Source organism: Myripristis murdjan, chromosome 23 (assembly GCF_902150065.1).
Source record: "Myripristis murdjan chromosome 23, fMyrMur1.1, whole genome shotgun sequence".
Lineage (NCBI taxonomy): Eukaryota > Metazoa > Chordata > Actinopteri > Holocentriformes > Holocentridae > Myripristis > Myripristis murdjan.
Window position 1 is genome coordinate 27,852,153 of NC_044002.1, and position 12,500 is coordinate 27,864,652.

Consider the following 12,500-nt stretch of genomic DNA (forward strand, 5'->3'; position numbering starts at 1 on the left):
TGAAAATTCTAAACTCAGATATAAAAAAACTGGCAAAAACTATTAAGATACAGATTTACTCCAGTTTTTGTTTTTCTTACTTTTCCTACATTTTGTTATTTGTTATTCAATATTTTTATATTGTTATCATAGCAAAGTATATTTACTTTAATATACTTTTATGATGAAAAAAACATCCGGGTACTTTTCAAAAAACTACGGAAAATCTCCATAAATCTAAATTTAAAATTATTAGAATTACATATTTTAAATTAAGTTACAAGAAAAATAGTTCATTATTTATATTTTGAGGATTTCAAAAAAAAAAAAAAAAAAAAAAAAATCATGTAATTATTTTTTTTTAAAGTAAAACTCTTTCTGTATTTATTTATTTATTAAAATTTTCAGCAATTTTTTTGAGGTCATTTTCTTGTTCTGCCGCTCATTGCCTGTCTCCAGGTGTGTGTGTGTGTGTGTGTGTGTGTGTGTGTGTGCGTGTGTGTGTGCGTGCACAGTCACACAGGCTCGGGGCAGGTCTTGGTCTTTATTGTTGCTCAGTAGTCGTCCATACAAAGGGGTGAGAGGTGGAGCCCGACGGGACACAGTCACATGCTACCAAAGTATTAAATTTGTACAAAAATACTTTACAACATCCTGTTCCTTAAAGAAAATACAGTTTGGTTGTTGTGAAGCTACATGGAAACATCTGACCCACTATTTCAAATGGCAGTGCTGCACAACCAGGAGTGTGTGTGTGTGTGTGTGTGTGTGTGTGTGTGTGTGAGTGAGTGTGTGTGTGTATCAGTGACACACAGCTAAACTGGATGTGCGGAGAAGCAGTGTGTTACAGTGTGTATGCAGGTGATTTGCATAAGCTTGGGTAGGTGTGTGTGTGTGTGTGTATGTGTGTGTGTGTGTGTGTGTGTGCTGATGAATGCAGACATCTTACTGAGGTGAATCACTCGGGTGCAAATCCCTGCAGTGTTACACACACACACACTCACGGCCACACACACACACACACACACACATATATGAACACAGTGTGTATGGCTTTAGATCTCACACACCACGCCCTCCTGAAGCCACGCCCCCTCAGCCCTGTGGCTCATTCCCATTGGTGAAACAGTTGTCCCGCTAAATTAGCTTGCTAATGCTAACAATGCTGTTACCTGGCAACTGTGGAACTGTCAGTCAGCGCTAACGCTGGGGTCAGGGGGCCACTGGCTGTTGCTATGACAACCAGGTGAGCTCCCAGGTGGGCTGTCAGCTGTGTGTTTGTCCTGTGGTCACTGCATGCTGTATGCTAGCCATGTGTTAGCTGTTAGCTCTGTTCCAGTATGTTAGCCTCAGTGTCTAGCCTGTTGTTAGCCTAGCTGCTAACGGCCTGCCAGCGGCAGACAATCAAACAACAAGTCACTAAAGTAGGGCGTTAGCGTTGCTAGGCTAACAGCAGGCTAGCTGTTAGCATGATAACAACGGGCTAGCCAAGAAACTAAAGCTCTCATACAGAGCTAGCTGCATACCAGCCCTGTGCTCAGTGAGTGCTAGCCACATGCTAACTGTGTGCTGGCTACATGCTAACCATGTGGTAGCCATGTGGTAGCTATATACTAGCCCTGTGCTCATTGGTTGCTAGCCACATGCTAGCTGTGTGCTAGCCACATGCTAACCATGTGCTAGCTGTGTGCTTCCTATCAGTAACAAAGTTTGGATGGAGTGCAGCAGCCAATCACAGCTCGACATACGCAGCACAGAACCTTCCAAAGAGCGGGAGACGGGTTCAGCTGAGGGAGGGTTTCGATTGGTTGTTGGTGCTGAGGGAGGGCCCTGATTGGCCAGTTTAAATAGTGAGTTCAGACTGAGGTGACAGCAGGAAAATGTTGACATCACTCCAAAGAAACAAGTAGGTCTCTCGTTCACACACACACACACACACACACACACACACTGACACACACTCACTCTCACACACACACTCACTCTCTCACACACACACTCACACAGGAACATCAGTGTCACAGGTTGCCTGTTTTAACAGGAATTCATTTTTTTCTTATTGTGTATCATCATCATCATCGTCATCATCATTGTCATCGTCGTCGTCGTCGTCATGGTTACGAGGTGAAGTGGGGTTGATGGTTTCGATGTGAACAACAACACGACTGAACTATTTATCTATTTTACATCTTTTCAGGTTCAGTCGCCATGGAAACAAACAGACAGAGAAAACTGACAACGATCAATAAAAACACACGGATCAATTAGCATAATAGATCAACTGTCACTGGGGGCGGGGCATGCTTGGCTTCCTGGGAGGGGCTAGTGAGTCGGGTTTGTAGAGAACCAATCACAGACTTTGCTCTGATTGGTTCCAGCCAATCAGCTGACTCGCTCAGACTGGCCTTCTGTCTGTTGATTGGCTGAACAGTGTCTGACAGGGAAAAGGGGCGGGGCCAAGCCAAGGTGAGGGGGCTAAACTGGCCTTGTGTCGCACACATACACACACACACACTCACACACACACACACACACACACACAAACACACACAGTTACACACACACAGACACACTCAGACACACATACAAACAGACACAAACACACACACACACACACACACAGTGTGGCCAGTCATCAGGTGTAAACAGTAGAAAAGGATCTTCTGCTCAGTGTCACCATCATCATCATCATCATCATCATCATTATCATCATCATCACCATCATCATCATCACCACCATCATCATCATCATCACCATCATCATCATCACCATCATCACCATCATCATCATCACCATCATCATCATCATCATCATCATCATTATCATCATCATCACCATCATCATCATCACCACCATCATCATCATCATCACCATCACCATCATCATCATCATCACCATCACCATCATCATCATCATCATCATTATCATCACCATCATCATCATCATCATCATCATCATCATCACCACCATCATCATCATCATCATCATCATCAGTGTTCTCGTGGTTCCTCTGGTCTGCAGGCTCTTCATGGCACACAACTGTTTCCATAGCAACCTGACCATCTGTATGACCGTCTCCATAGCAACCCGTCTGTCTGTGCGTCAGCAGGTCAGTCTTTGTGCTGCTGTGGTTCTGGTTCCAGTCAGACCAGTAGCCATGGCTCTGGTGGAACCGGTGGAACCCATTGGATCACTAGAACTGGTCCAGAAGAACCAGTGGAACCAGTAGAAGTGGTTCCAGTAGAACCAGTAGTGCCAGCAGAACCAGGAGAAATGGTTCCGGTAAAACCAGTAGGATCAGTAGCCATAGTTCTGGTTCTGGTTCTAGAAATGGTTCTGCTAGCAGTAGAACTGGTTCCAGTAGAAACAGTGGAACCAGTAGAACCAATTGACCTGGATCCAGCATAACCAGTGTTACTGGTCCTAGAGGAACCGAAAGGAGCAGTAGAACTGGTTCCAGTGGAACCCGTGGAACCGGTTCAGGTGAGGAGGCGGTCCGTCGGTGTGCTTCCAGGCTGTTGTCGGGGTCAGAGGTCAGAGGTCATCCAGAGGGTGTGTAGCACCATGGGGTCTCATCTGCAAACCGGTCTGAACCGGTCTGATCCAGCTCCTTCTCTGCTGTATTGACTCAGTGACCTCTGCAGTCCACTCTGGTTAGAACCGGCCTGATCCGGTTTAAACCAGTTTCATCCAGTGTCTCTGCTATAAGGAACTGTTATTGACTGGCCCCGCCCCCACGCCCTCTCCCGGTTGGCTCCAGCTGATCGGGCCGTCCTCTCCCTGGCCAACGGGGAGCTCCGACGGGCCCGGCTCGCCGTCGGTTGGCTGAGGGGCGTGGCCAGAGGTGGTGCCGTCGACATGATTGGCGGTCAGGGCGGAGGAGGCGGGGTTTCGGCTGATGACGAGCTCCAGCCGGTTGGGAGACTCGGCGATGAGAGGAACGACGAGGCAGCAGTCGAAGTCTCTGGTCCTTACATGGTTAATCTGGGCGAGAGACACCGAGTCAGGCCAGGGAGAGAGAGAGAGAGAGAGAGAGAGAGAGACACTAACAGCTGCTGAACACAGAGCAGCACATTAACTAACTGACACGTGTGTGTGTGTGTGTGTGTGTGTGTGTGTGTGTGTGTGTGTGTGTGTGTGTGTGTGTGTACCTGCAGTATTCGGTCGTAGGCCCGCAGCCCCCCCTTCTGGGCCGGCCCCCCCGCTCGGATGTTGTTAACGTAAACGCCACGATCCAACAAACCGTCAGACACACTGAACCCGAAATCCTCCAGATCTGAGGCCTTCTCCAGAGTCAGCTGCACACACACACACACACACACACACACCAAGGTCAGAGGTCAGGGTCAATGTTTGGGTTGGTTTAGATGTCAGAGCAGGAATTCAGAGCCAGAGGTCAGAGGTCAAGTTGAGAGTTGAGAGGTCAGGAGTTGAGATGGAGGGTGGGGTTGGGTTGAGATTCAAGGGTCAAAGGTCACCTTGTGGAGTTCCACAGGGTTCTGAGTCAGGATGTCGTTGACTTCCTGCCTCATCTTCCTCATGGCGAAGGCTCGGCGCTGGGGGTCAGAGGGCAAGGTGTTGGAGCGCGGGGTCACCTGGGAAAAATGATCATCACGTCACGCAAACACAACACACTGTTCTCATGTCTGCTCTCACCTGACAGGGGGTCAGGGGTCAGGGAGGGGGGCTGGGGTGTCAGGGGGTCAGGTGGTCAGGAGGACGGGGGTCAGGTGGTCAGGTGGTCAGGTGGTCGGGGGTCAGGTGGTCAGGTAGTCGGGGGTCGGGTGGTCAGGTGGTCGGGGACTCAGGTGGTCGGGGGTCAGGTGGTCGGGGGTCGGGGGTCAGGGGTCAGGTGGTCGGGGAGTCAGGTGGACGGGGGTCAAGTGGTCAGGTGGTCGGGGACTCAGGTGGTCGGGGGTCGGGTGGTCAAGGAGTCAGGTGGACAGGGGGTCAAGTGGTCAGGTGGTCGGGGACTCAGGTGGTCAGGTGGTCGGGGGTCAGGTGGTCAGGTGGTCAGGTGGTCAGGTGGTTGGGGGTTGGGTGGTCAGGGAGTCAGGTGGTCAGGGGTCAGGTGGTCAGGTGGTCAGGGAGGGTGGTCAGGTGGTCGGGGGTCAGGTGGTCGGGGTCAGGTGGTCAGGTGGTCGAGGGTCAGGTGGTCAGGTGGTCGGGGGTCAGGTGGTCAGGTGGTCGAGGGTCAGGTGGTCAGGGAGGGTGGTCGGGGGTCGGGGGTCAGGTGGTCAGGGAGGGTGGTCGGGGGTCGGGGGTCAGGTGGTCAGGTGGTCAGGTGGTCAGGGAGGGTGGTCAGGTGGTCAGGTGGTCAGGGAGGGTGGTCGGGGGTCGGGGGTCAGGTGGTCAGGTGGTCGGGGGTCAGGTGGTCAGGTGGTCAGGGAGGGTGGTCGGGGGTCAGGTGGTCAGGTGGTCGGGGGTCAGGTGGTCAGGTGGTCAGGGAGGGTGGTCGGGGGTCGGGGGTCAGGTGGTCAGGTGGTCGGGTGGTCGGGGGTCAGGTGGTCAGGTGGTCAGGGAGGGTGGTCGGGGGTCGGGGGTCAGGTGGTCAGGTGGTCGGGGGTCAGGTGGTCAGGTGGTCGAGGGTCAGGGAGGGTTACCTGCGGCCTGGAGGTGCTGCGCTCCTGGAAGCTGGCCTGGCGGCCCAGCGTGCTGCGCAGGGGGGCGGGGTCATGGTTCAGACTGAGGCTGGATCCTGACATGATGGTTGCCTGGAGACAGCCAATCAGAAAACAACCAATCAGAAACATGGAGATGTAAACTGTGGCTGAGGGCTTTGATCCCATTGGCTGAGGTCATGACCTCGATGACATCACGACACGTGAAAACAGCTACATTCAGTTTCTATACGAACAAGAATTACTGATCTGACCTGTAAATCCTTTATCAATATAAATGCGGGTTGATTTTCTTTTTTATTTTAAATATTTTGTGTAACTGATCAAGTAACTTTTTTGTACATTTTCTTGTAATTTTCTTGATTTTTTCCAAACTCTTTACTTACATTCTGCTAATTTTTCTGCTAATCTGCTGATCATTTCTGTCTGGGTCATTTCTGCCTAATTACACTCACTGCCTTTTTCCCGCCTTTTTGAAAGAAATCCAGTGAATATACTGAGGAAAAGTGATGAGCAAAAAACAAAAATACTGGAACATCAGCAAAGATTTAGCAGGAACAATGAGGCAGACTCAGCAGAGGACAGAGGACAGAGGACAGAGGACAGCAGGATGTTGGTGCTGATGTTAACCAGCAGATCAGTGAAGCTGCACGTCCTTCACTTTAAACTCTGATGTCAACACGCTACACGCTACACGCTACACGCTGCCAGGCCAGGCGTGTCACTCTCAGCCAATCAGAGCCGAGGATTCATCAGACGCTCGGTGCAATTAAAACAGCTGCTCAATATCCCAGCATGCTTTGCACAAACGGCCATGCCTCAACACAAGCCTGTGATGAAGAGCTGCTGTGGTGCAGTTAGTCAGACACAAGTTAGTTAGAGAGGAGGAGGAGGAGGAGGAGGAGGAGGAGGAGGAGGAGGAAGAGGAGGGGGAGGAGGAAGAGGAGGACAAGGAGGGGAAGGAGGAAGAGGAGGACAAGGAGGAGGAGGAGGAGGGGGAGGAGGAAGAGGAGAGGGGGAGGAGGAGGAGGACAAGGAGGAGGAGGAGGAGGAGAGGAGGACAAGGAGGAGAGGAGGAGGAGGAGGAGGAGAGGAGGAGGGGGAGGAGGAAGAGGAGAGGAGGGGGAGGAGGAGGAGGAGGACAAGGAGGAGAGGAGGAGGAGGAGGGGGAAGAGGAGGAGAGGAGGAGGAGGAAGAGGAGGAGGAAGAGGAAGCTACCACAGTGAGGTTGTTGGTCTCAGCTCCAGACTCCTGGAACAAAACAGATTCTGTTTGTTCTACTAATAAATAATAATAACAACAATGTTAATAATAAGAAGAAATATAACCATCATAATAACTACAGTAACAACAACAACAACAACAACAACAACAACAACAACAAGAGGCCGGCACCTCCAGCTCCCGCAGGATGCCGCTCTGCCCGCACGTCTCCAGGTCCTCCAGAGCCTGAGACCAGAAGTTCTCCTCCTGGTCCGGCTCCGTCCCATCATGCCCCACGTTGAACCTGGGGTCAGAGGTCACACACAGCAGCCAATCAGAGAGCAGAAGGCAGCAGGGTGACACACACACACACACACACACACAGCATGCTGGGGGTGTGTCACTCAGGAAGGCGCATGTGCAGTTCATACAGATCTACTGAGGGCTTTTCTCATTTCTCTGTTCTGTGCCTCCTCGTCTCCTCTCTCCTCGTCTCCTCTGTCCTCGTCTCCTCTGTCCTTCTGCCTTGAGCTGGAAATCCATCTCAGCCTCCATTTTGCAGGATCTCAGTTCCCCAAAGGCACCTGGAGGAGCGAGGAGGCTCAGGTGTTTCCTGTGAGGAGGCTCAGGTGCCTCCTGTGAGGAGGCTCAGGTGTCTCCTGTGAGGAGGCTCAGGTGTCTCCTGTGAGGAGGCTCAGGTGTCTCCTGCGAGGAGGCTCAGGTGTCTTCTGCGAGGAGGCTCAGGTGTCTCCTGTGAGGAGGCTCAGGTGTCTTCTGTGAGGAGGTGTGTCCAGCTGTGACCTCACAGCAGGATCAGCTGCTTCATGTTCTGATGTTCTCCTGAGAGGTTCCACCCGTGTCTTCACCTCCCTCTGCTGCTCACCTCTCATGTTCTTTCCACAGGTCCAGCTGTTACTTCACAGACTGGTTCTGACCAGAAGCAGCCATGAGGCGGCGCCGGTGAGCCGAGCCGTCCTGCTGCTGGTCCTGCCGAGCCCGGCCGGCCTGTCGGCTGCAGCCCGCCTGCTGGACGCCGCAGCGCCTCGGGGTCATGGTCCAGGACCGGGTCAGGGTCAGGGTCTGGGTCTGGGTCAGGGTCAGGGTCCGGGTCCGGGTCCGGGTCCGGGTCCAAATCAGGGTCAGGGTCCGGGTCAGGGTCAGGGTCAGGGTCAGGGTCAGGGTCAGGGTCCGGGTCCGGGTCAGGGTCAGGGTCCAAATCAGGGTCAGGGTCAGGGTCCAAATCAGGGTCAGGGTCCAAATCAGGGTCAGGGTCCGGGTCCGGGTCTGGGTCCGGGTCCAGGTCAGGGTCAGGGTCCTGGTCAGGGTCAGGGTCCGGGTCCGGGTCCGGGTCCAAATCAGGGTCCGGGTCAGGGTCCGGGTCCGGGTCCGGGTCCAAATCAGGGTCCGGGTCCGGGTCCGGGTCAGGGTCCAAATCAGGGTCAGGGTCCGGGTCCGGGTCAGGGTCAGGGTCAGGGTCAGGGTCCGGGTCCGGGTCCGGGTCAGGGTCAGGGTCCAAATCAGGGTTAGGGTCAGGGTCTGGGTCAGGGTCCAAATCAAGGTCAGGGTCCGGGTCCGGGTCCGGGTCCGGGTCAGGGTCCGGGTCAGGGTCAGGGTCCGGGTCAGTGTAATAATGTGAAACAGTAGTGCACTGCTTAAATACCACACGAGGTCCAGGCTGAAGGCTCTCTGTCTTCATCATCCTCATGTTCAGATCAGCTGCTGAGGAGGAGCTGCTCCTCAGGAGGAGCTGCTGAGGAGAGGCTGCTGAGGAGCTGCTGAGGAGGAGCTGCTAAGGAGGAGCTGCTGAGGAACTGAGGAGAGGCTGAGGAGAGGCTGCTGAGGAGCTGCTGAGGAGCTGCTGAGGAGCTGCTGAGGAGGAGCTGCTAAGGAGGAGCTGCTGAGGAACTGAGGAGAGGCTGAGGAGAGGCTGCTGAGGAGGAGCTGCTGAGGAGGAGCTGCTGAGGAGCTGAGGAGAGGCTGAGGAGGAGCTGCTGAGGAGGAGCTGCTGAGGAGGAGCTGCTGAGGAGAAGCTGATGAGGAGGAGCTGCTGAGGAGGAGCTGCTGAGGAGGAGCTGCTGAGGAGAGGCTGCTGAGGAGGAGCTGCTGAGGAGGAGCTGCTGAGGAGAAGCTGAGGAGAGGCTGCTGAGGAGCTGCTGAGGAGCTGCTGAGGAGAGGCTGCTAAGGAGCTGCTGAGGAGAAGCTGAGGAGAAGCTGAGGAGAGGCTGCTGAGGAGAAGCTGAGGAGGAGCTGCTGAGGAGAAGCTGAGGAGAAGCTGAGGAGAGGCTGCTGGGCTGTGCCAGAGGAGCAGCAGCTGAGGAGAAGCTGAGGAGAGGCTGAGGAGCAGCAGCTGGGATCTGGAGGATGTTCTGCCCTTCATACAGCATCCTCTCTCCTTCTGTTTCTCCCTCGCCTCCTTGCCTCCTCTCTCCTCCAGTTTCTTCCTCGCCTCCTTGCCTCCTCTCTCCTTCTGTTTCTCCCTCGCCTCCTTGCCTCCTCTCTCCTTCAGTTTGTCCCTCACCTCCTTGCCTCCTCTCTCCTCCAGTTTCTCCCTCGCCTCCTTGCCTCCTCTCTCCTTCTGTTTCTCCCTCGCCTCCTTGCCTCCTCTCTCCTTCAGTTTCTCCCTCGCCTCCTTGCCTCCTCTCTCCTCCAGTCTCTCCGGCGTGAGGAGAGGAGGCGAGGAGAGGACTCGAGGATGCACAGCTGAGAAAAGAGAAAGGCCTTGTGTGTGTGTGTGTGGGGGGGTGAAGACGAAAGGTCAGAGGTCAGCATCTCAGGGTCCTGCCAGAGGTCAGGGGGTGACAGAGGAGGGGCGGGGTCAGAGGTCAGGGTCAGAGGTCAGGTACCTGCTGTCAGAGATTAGACCGCTGGGTAGATTACAGGCTCTGCAGAGAGACACACCACTACTGTTAGCTCCATGCTAACAACTCCCACTGCTGCCAATGAGCCACGCTAACACGCTAACTGAGGGCCAGAAAGTAGAAATGTACTGCACTCCCTCCCTCCCTCCCACCCTCCATCCCTTTCTCTCTCTCTCTCTCTCTCTCTCTCTCTCTCTCTCTCTGCTCACCCGCTGAGCGGTGGGCGGTCCCAGTCGTCGTCACTCAGGCCCAGATCTGACAGCGGATTGGCTCTCTGGCGAGCAGAAGAAGATGATTGGCTGTTGGTCATCTTGGTGCTTCGCCAATCGTGGAAACTGTAGGGAGACGACTGGAAGGGTGGAGCTACACACCCACACACACACACACACACACACACCACACACACACCACACACAGATGAAAGGCTTAGCAGTGACAAGATAATTCATAGAAACTGAAAATATCAGAATGTTTCAGTCGTCAGCCGCTCCACGCCCTCAGTTAGCCTCGTGCTAACAGTTAGCCCCGTGCTAACAGTTATCTCAGTGCTAACAGTTATCTCAGTGCTAACAGTTAGCCTCGTGCTAACAGTTAGCCCCGTGCTAACAGTTATAACAGTGCTAGCAGTTAGCTCTGTGCTAACAGTTATAACAGTGCTAACAGTTAGCCCCGTGCTAACAGTTATAACAGTGCTAACAGTTAGCCCCGTGCTAACAGTTATAACAGTGCTAGCAGTTAGCTCTGTGTTAGCAGTCATTGCAGTCAGTGTAAATTATAAATTTCAACCTGGGCTGTGCATCAGATAACCCTGAGAACCCTAATCTGATCTAATCTGATCTAATCTGATCTGATCTGACTGAAACGAATAAAATCGAAACGGATCTAATCTGTTCTAATCTAATCTAATCTAATCTGATCTAATCTAATCTGATCTAATCTAATCGGATCTAATCTGATCTAATCTAATCTGATCTAATCTAATCGGATCTAATCTGATCTAATCTAATCTAATCTAATCTACTCTGATCTAATCTAATCGGATCTAATCTGATCTAATCTAATCTAATCTAATCTAATCTGATCTAATCTAATCTAACCTGCTCGTCTGGACGTGACGTTCCATCCTGATAAAAGCTTAGAATTATAAAAATAACAAAAACTGCAGATCAATCAAGACAAATGAAATCACCCTGGTACACAGGTCAGGGGTCAGAGGTCAGAGGCCATGTTTAGAGGTCAGAGGTCATGTTCAGGGATCAGGGGTCAAAGGTCAGAGGTCAGAGGTCAGGTTCAGGGGTCAGAGGTCATGTTTGACAGGTTAGGGGTTGGGGGCGGGGCCTGTGTACCGGCGGTGCTGAAGCTGCTGTCCATGTTGGATCCGTCCCATGATTCCACGGCGCTGTCGACGGACGGCAGCGTGCTGAACGGCCTCTGACCCGACAGGGGCGCTACCATGACGACAGGCTCCTCCTCCCCCTCCTGGTTCTCCTGCCCGAGCCCCGCCCCCTGCCCAAGCCCTGAGCCAATCACACACGACTTTGGGCTGGACACTGAACACAGAGAGAGGATCAGTCAGTGTGTGTGTGCGTGTGTGTGTGTGTGTGTGTGTGTGTGCGTGCGTGCGTGTGTGTGTGCGTGTGTGTGTGCGTGTGTGTGCGTGTGTGTGCGTGTGTGTGTGTGTGTGTGTGTGTGCGTACGCTCGCCCTGCTTCTTGATCTTCAGCGTCACCGTCTCGCCCGCCTGCTGCAGGAGGCTGATGGCTTCGCTCAGCGGCTTCCCCTTCAGGCTGCTGCTGTTGATCGCCAGGATCCGATCGCCCACATGGATCGCCCCGGTCCTGCTCACACACACACACACACACACACACACACACACACACACACACACACACGCACACACACACACACACACGTTAAAGGATGTTGTAACACTTTTAAAGGTCAGTGTGTCGACTTTGTGTTTGGACTTGTATCCAGTTTTAGACCTAATGTGATTGGTCTGTTCAACGACACGATCCTATTGGTCCAAATCTCTGCCCGGAACACAGCTGGTAGAGGTGTGTGTGTGTGTGTGTGTGTGTGTGTGTGTGTGCACCTCTCTGCCAGCCCTCCTTTGCTCAGTGATGAGATGATAATGGGGTCAAACGGCTCCTCGGTGCCGGAGATGGTGATTCCCAGCGGGCCGCCGTACCGCTGCAGCTCCACTGTGTAGATGATGCTGCCAGACACTTCCTGTTCGTCTGCACACACACACACACACACACACACACACACACACACACACACACACACACACACACACACACACACACACACACACACTGTAACTGTGTGGCGGTGTCCCAGTCTGACGGCATGGTGGTTAATTAACAGAGGAGCAGATGAATTACAGCTGCTGGAGCTCACTGAGGAACAGTGAGTGTGAGTGGGAGGAGTCAGGCCGACGGAGCGTGCTGATTGGTCAGTTTCAAACAGGTAGTATACACTACTCACAAAAAGTTAGGGATATTTGGCTTTTGGGTGAAATTTATGGAAAATGTAAAAAGTTCATGCTACAGTGATATTATATCATGAAAGTAGCGCATTTAAGTAGAAGCATGCACTGGTGATTTCCTCATCTCAAACAATTTCTTGAAACAAAAGCCAACAACAGTGGTGGATATACCACAACAAAAAATGTCAGGGTCAATAACTTGTCATGTGCCCTTGAGCATCAATTACAGCTTGACAACGACGTCTCATGCTGTTCACAAGTCGACTTATTGTCTGCTGAGGCATGGCATCCCACTCTTCTTGAAGGGCGGCCCTCAGGACATTGAGGTTCTGGGGTACAGAGCTC

General features: G+C 52.7%; 1 protein-coding gene across 3 annotated transcripts in view; it reads right to left on the bottom strand.

The window, feature by feature from the left end:
• Positions 1 to 2,967: 2,967 nt before the first annotated feature.
• The window catches only part of grip1 (glutamate receptor interacting protein 1), a 16,331-nt gene continuing 6,798 nt past the window's right edge, over positions 2,968 to 12,500 (bottom strand). For 2 of the 3 annotated variants that reach the window (XM_030046253.1, XM_030046251.1), the window contains 10 exons: positions 11,757 to 11,901; positions 11,360 to 11,499; positions 11,009 to 11,212; positions 9,872 to 10,025; positions 9,648 to 9,686; positions 6,997 to 7,108; positions 5,584 to 5,694; positions 4,459 to 4,575; positions 4,132 to 4,278; positions 2,968 to 3,964 (listed from right to left, as the gene is read on the bottom strand). In XM_030046253.1, coding sequence (XP_029902113.1) covers positions 3,683 to 3,964; positions 4,132 to 4,278; positions 4,459 to 4,575; positions 5,584 to 5,694; positions 6,997 to 7,108; positions 9,648 to 9,686; positions 9,872 to 10,025; positions 11,009 to 11,212; positions 11,360 to 11,499; positions 11,757 to 11,901 — 1,451 coding nt within the window. In that variant the 3' untranslated portion in view covers positions 2,968 to 3,682. The remainder of the gene's footprint in view (positions 3,965 to 4,131; positions 4,279 to 4,458; positions 4,576 to 5,583; positions 5,695 to 6,996; positions 7,109 to 9,647; positions 9,687 to 9,871; positions 10,026 to 11,008; positions 11,213 to 11,359; positions 11,500 to 11,756; positions 11,902 to 12,500) is intronic. The other variant, XM_030046252.1, reaches the window with a different exon arrangement.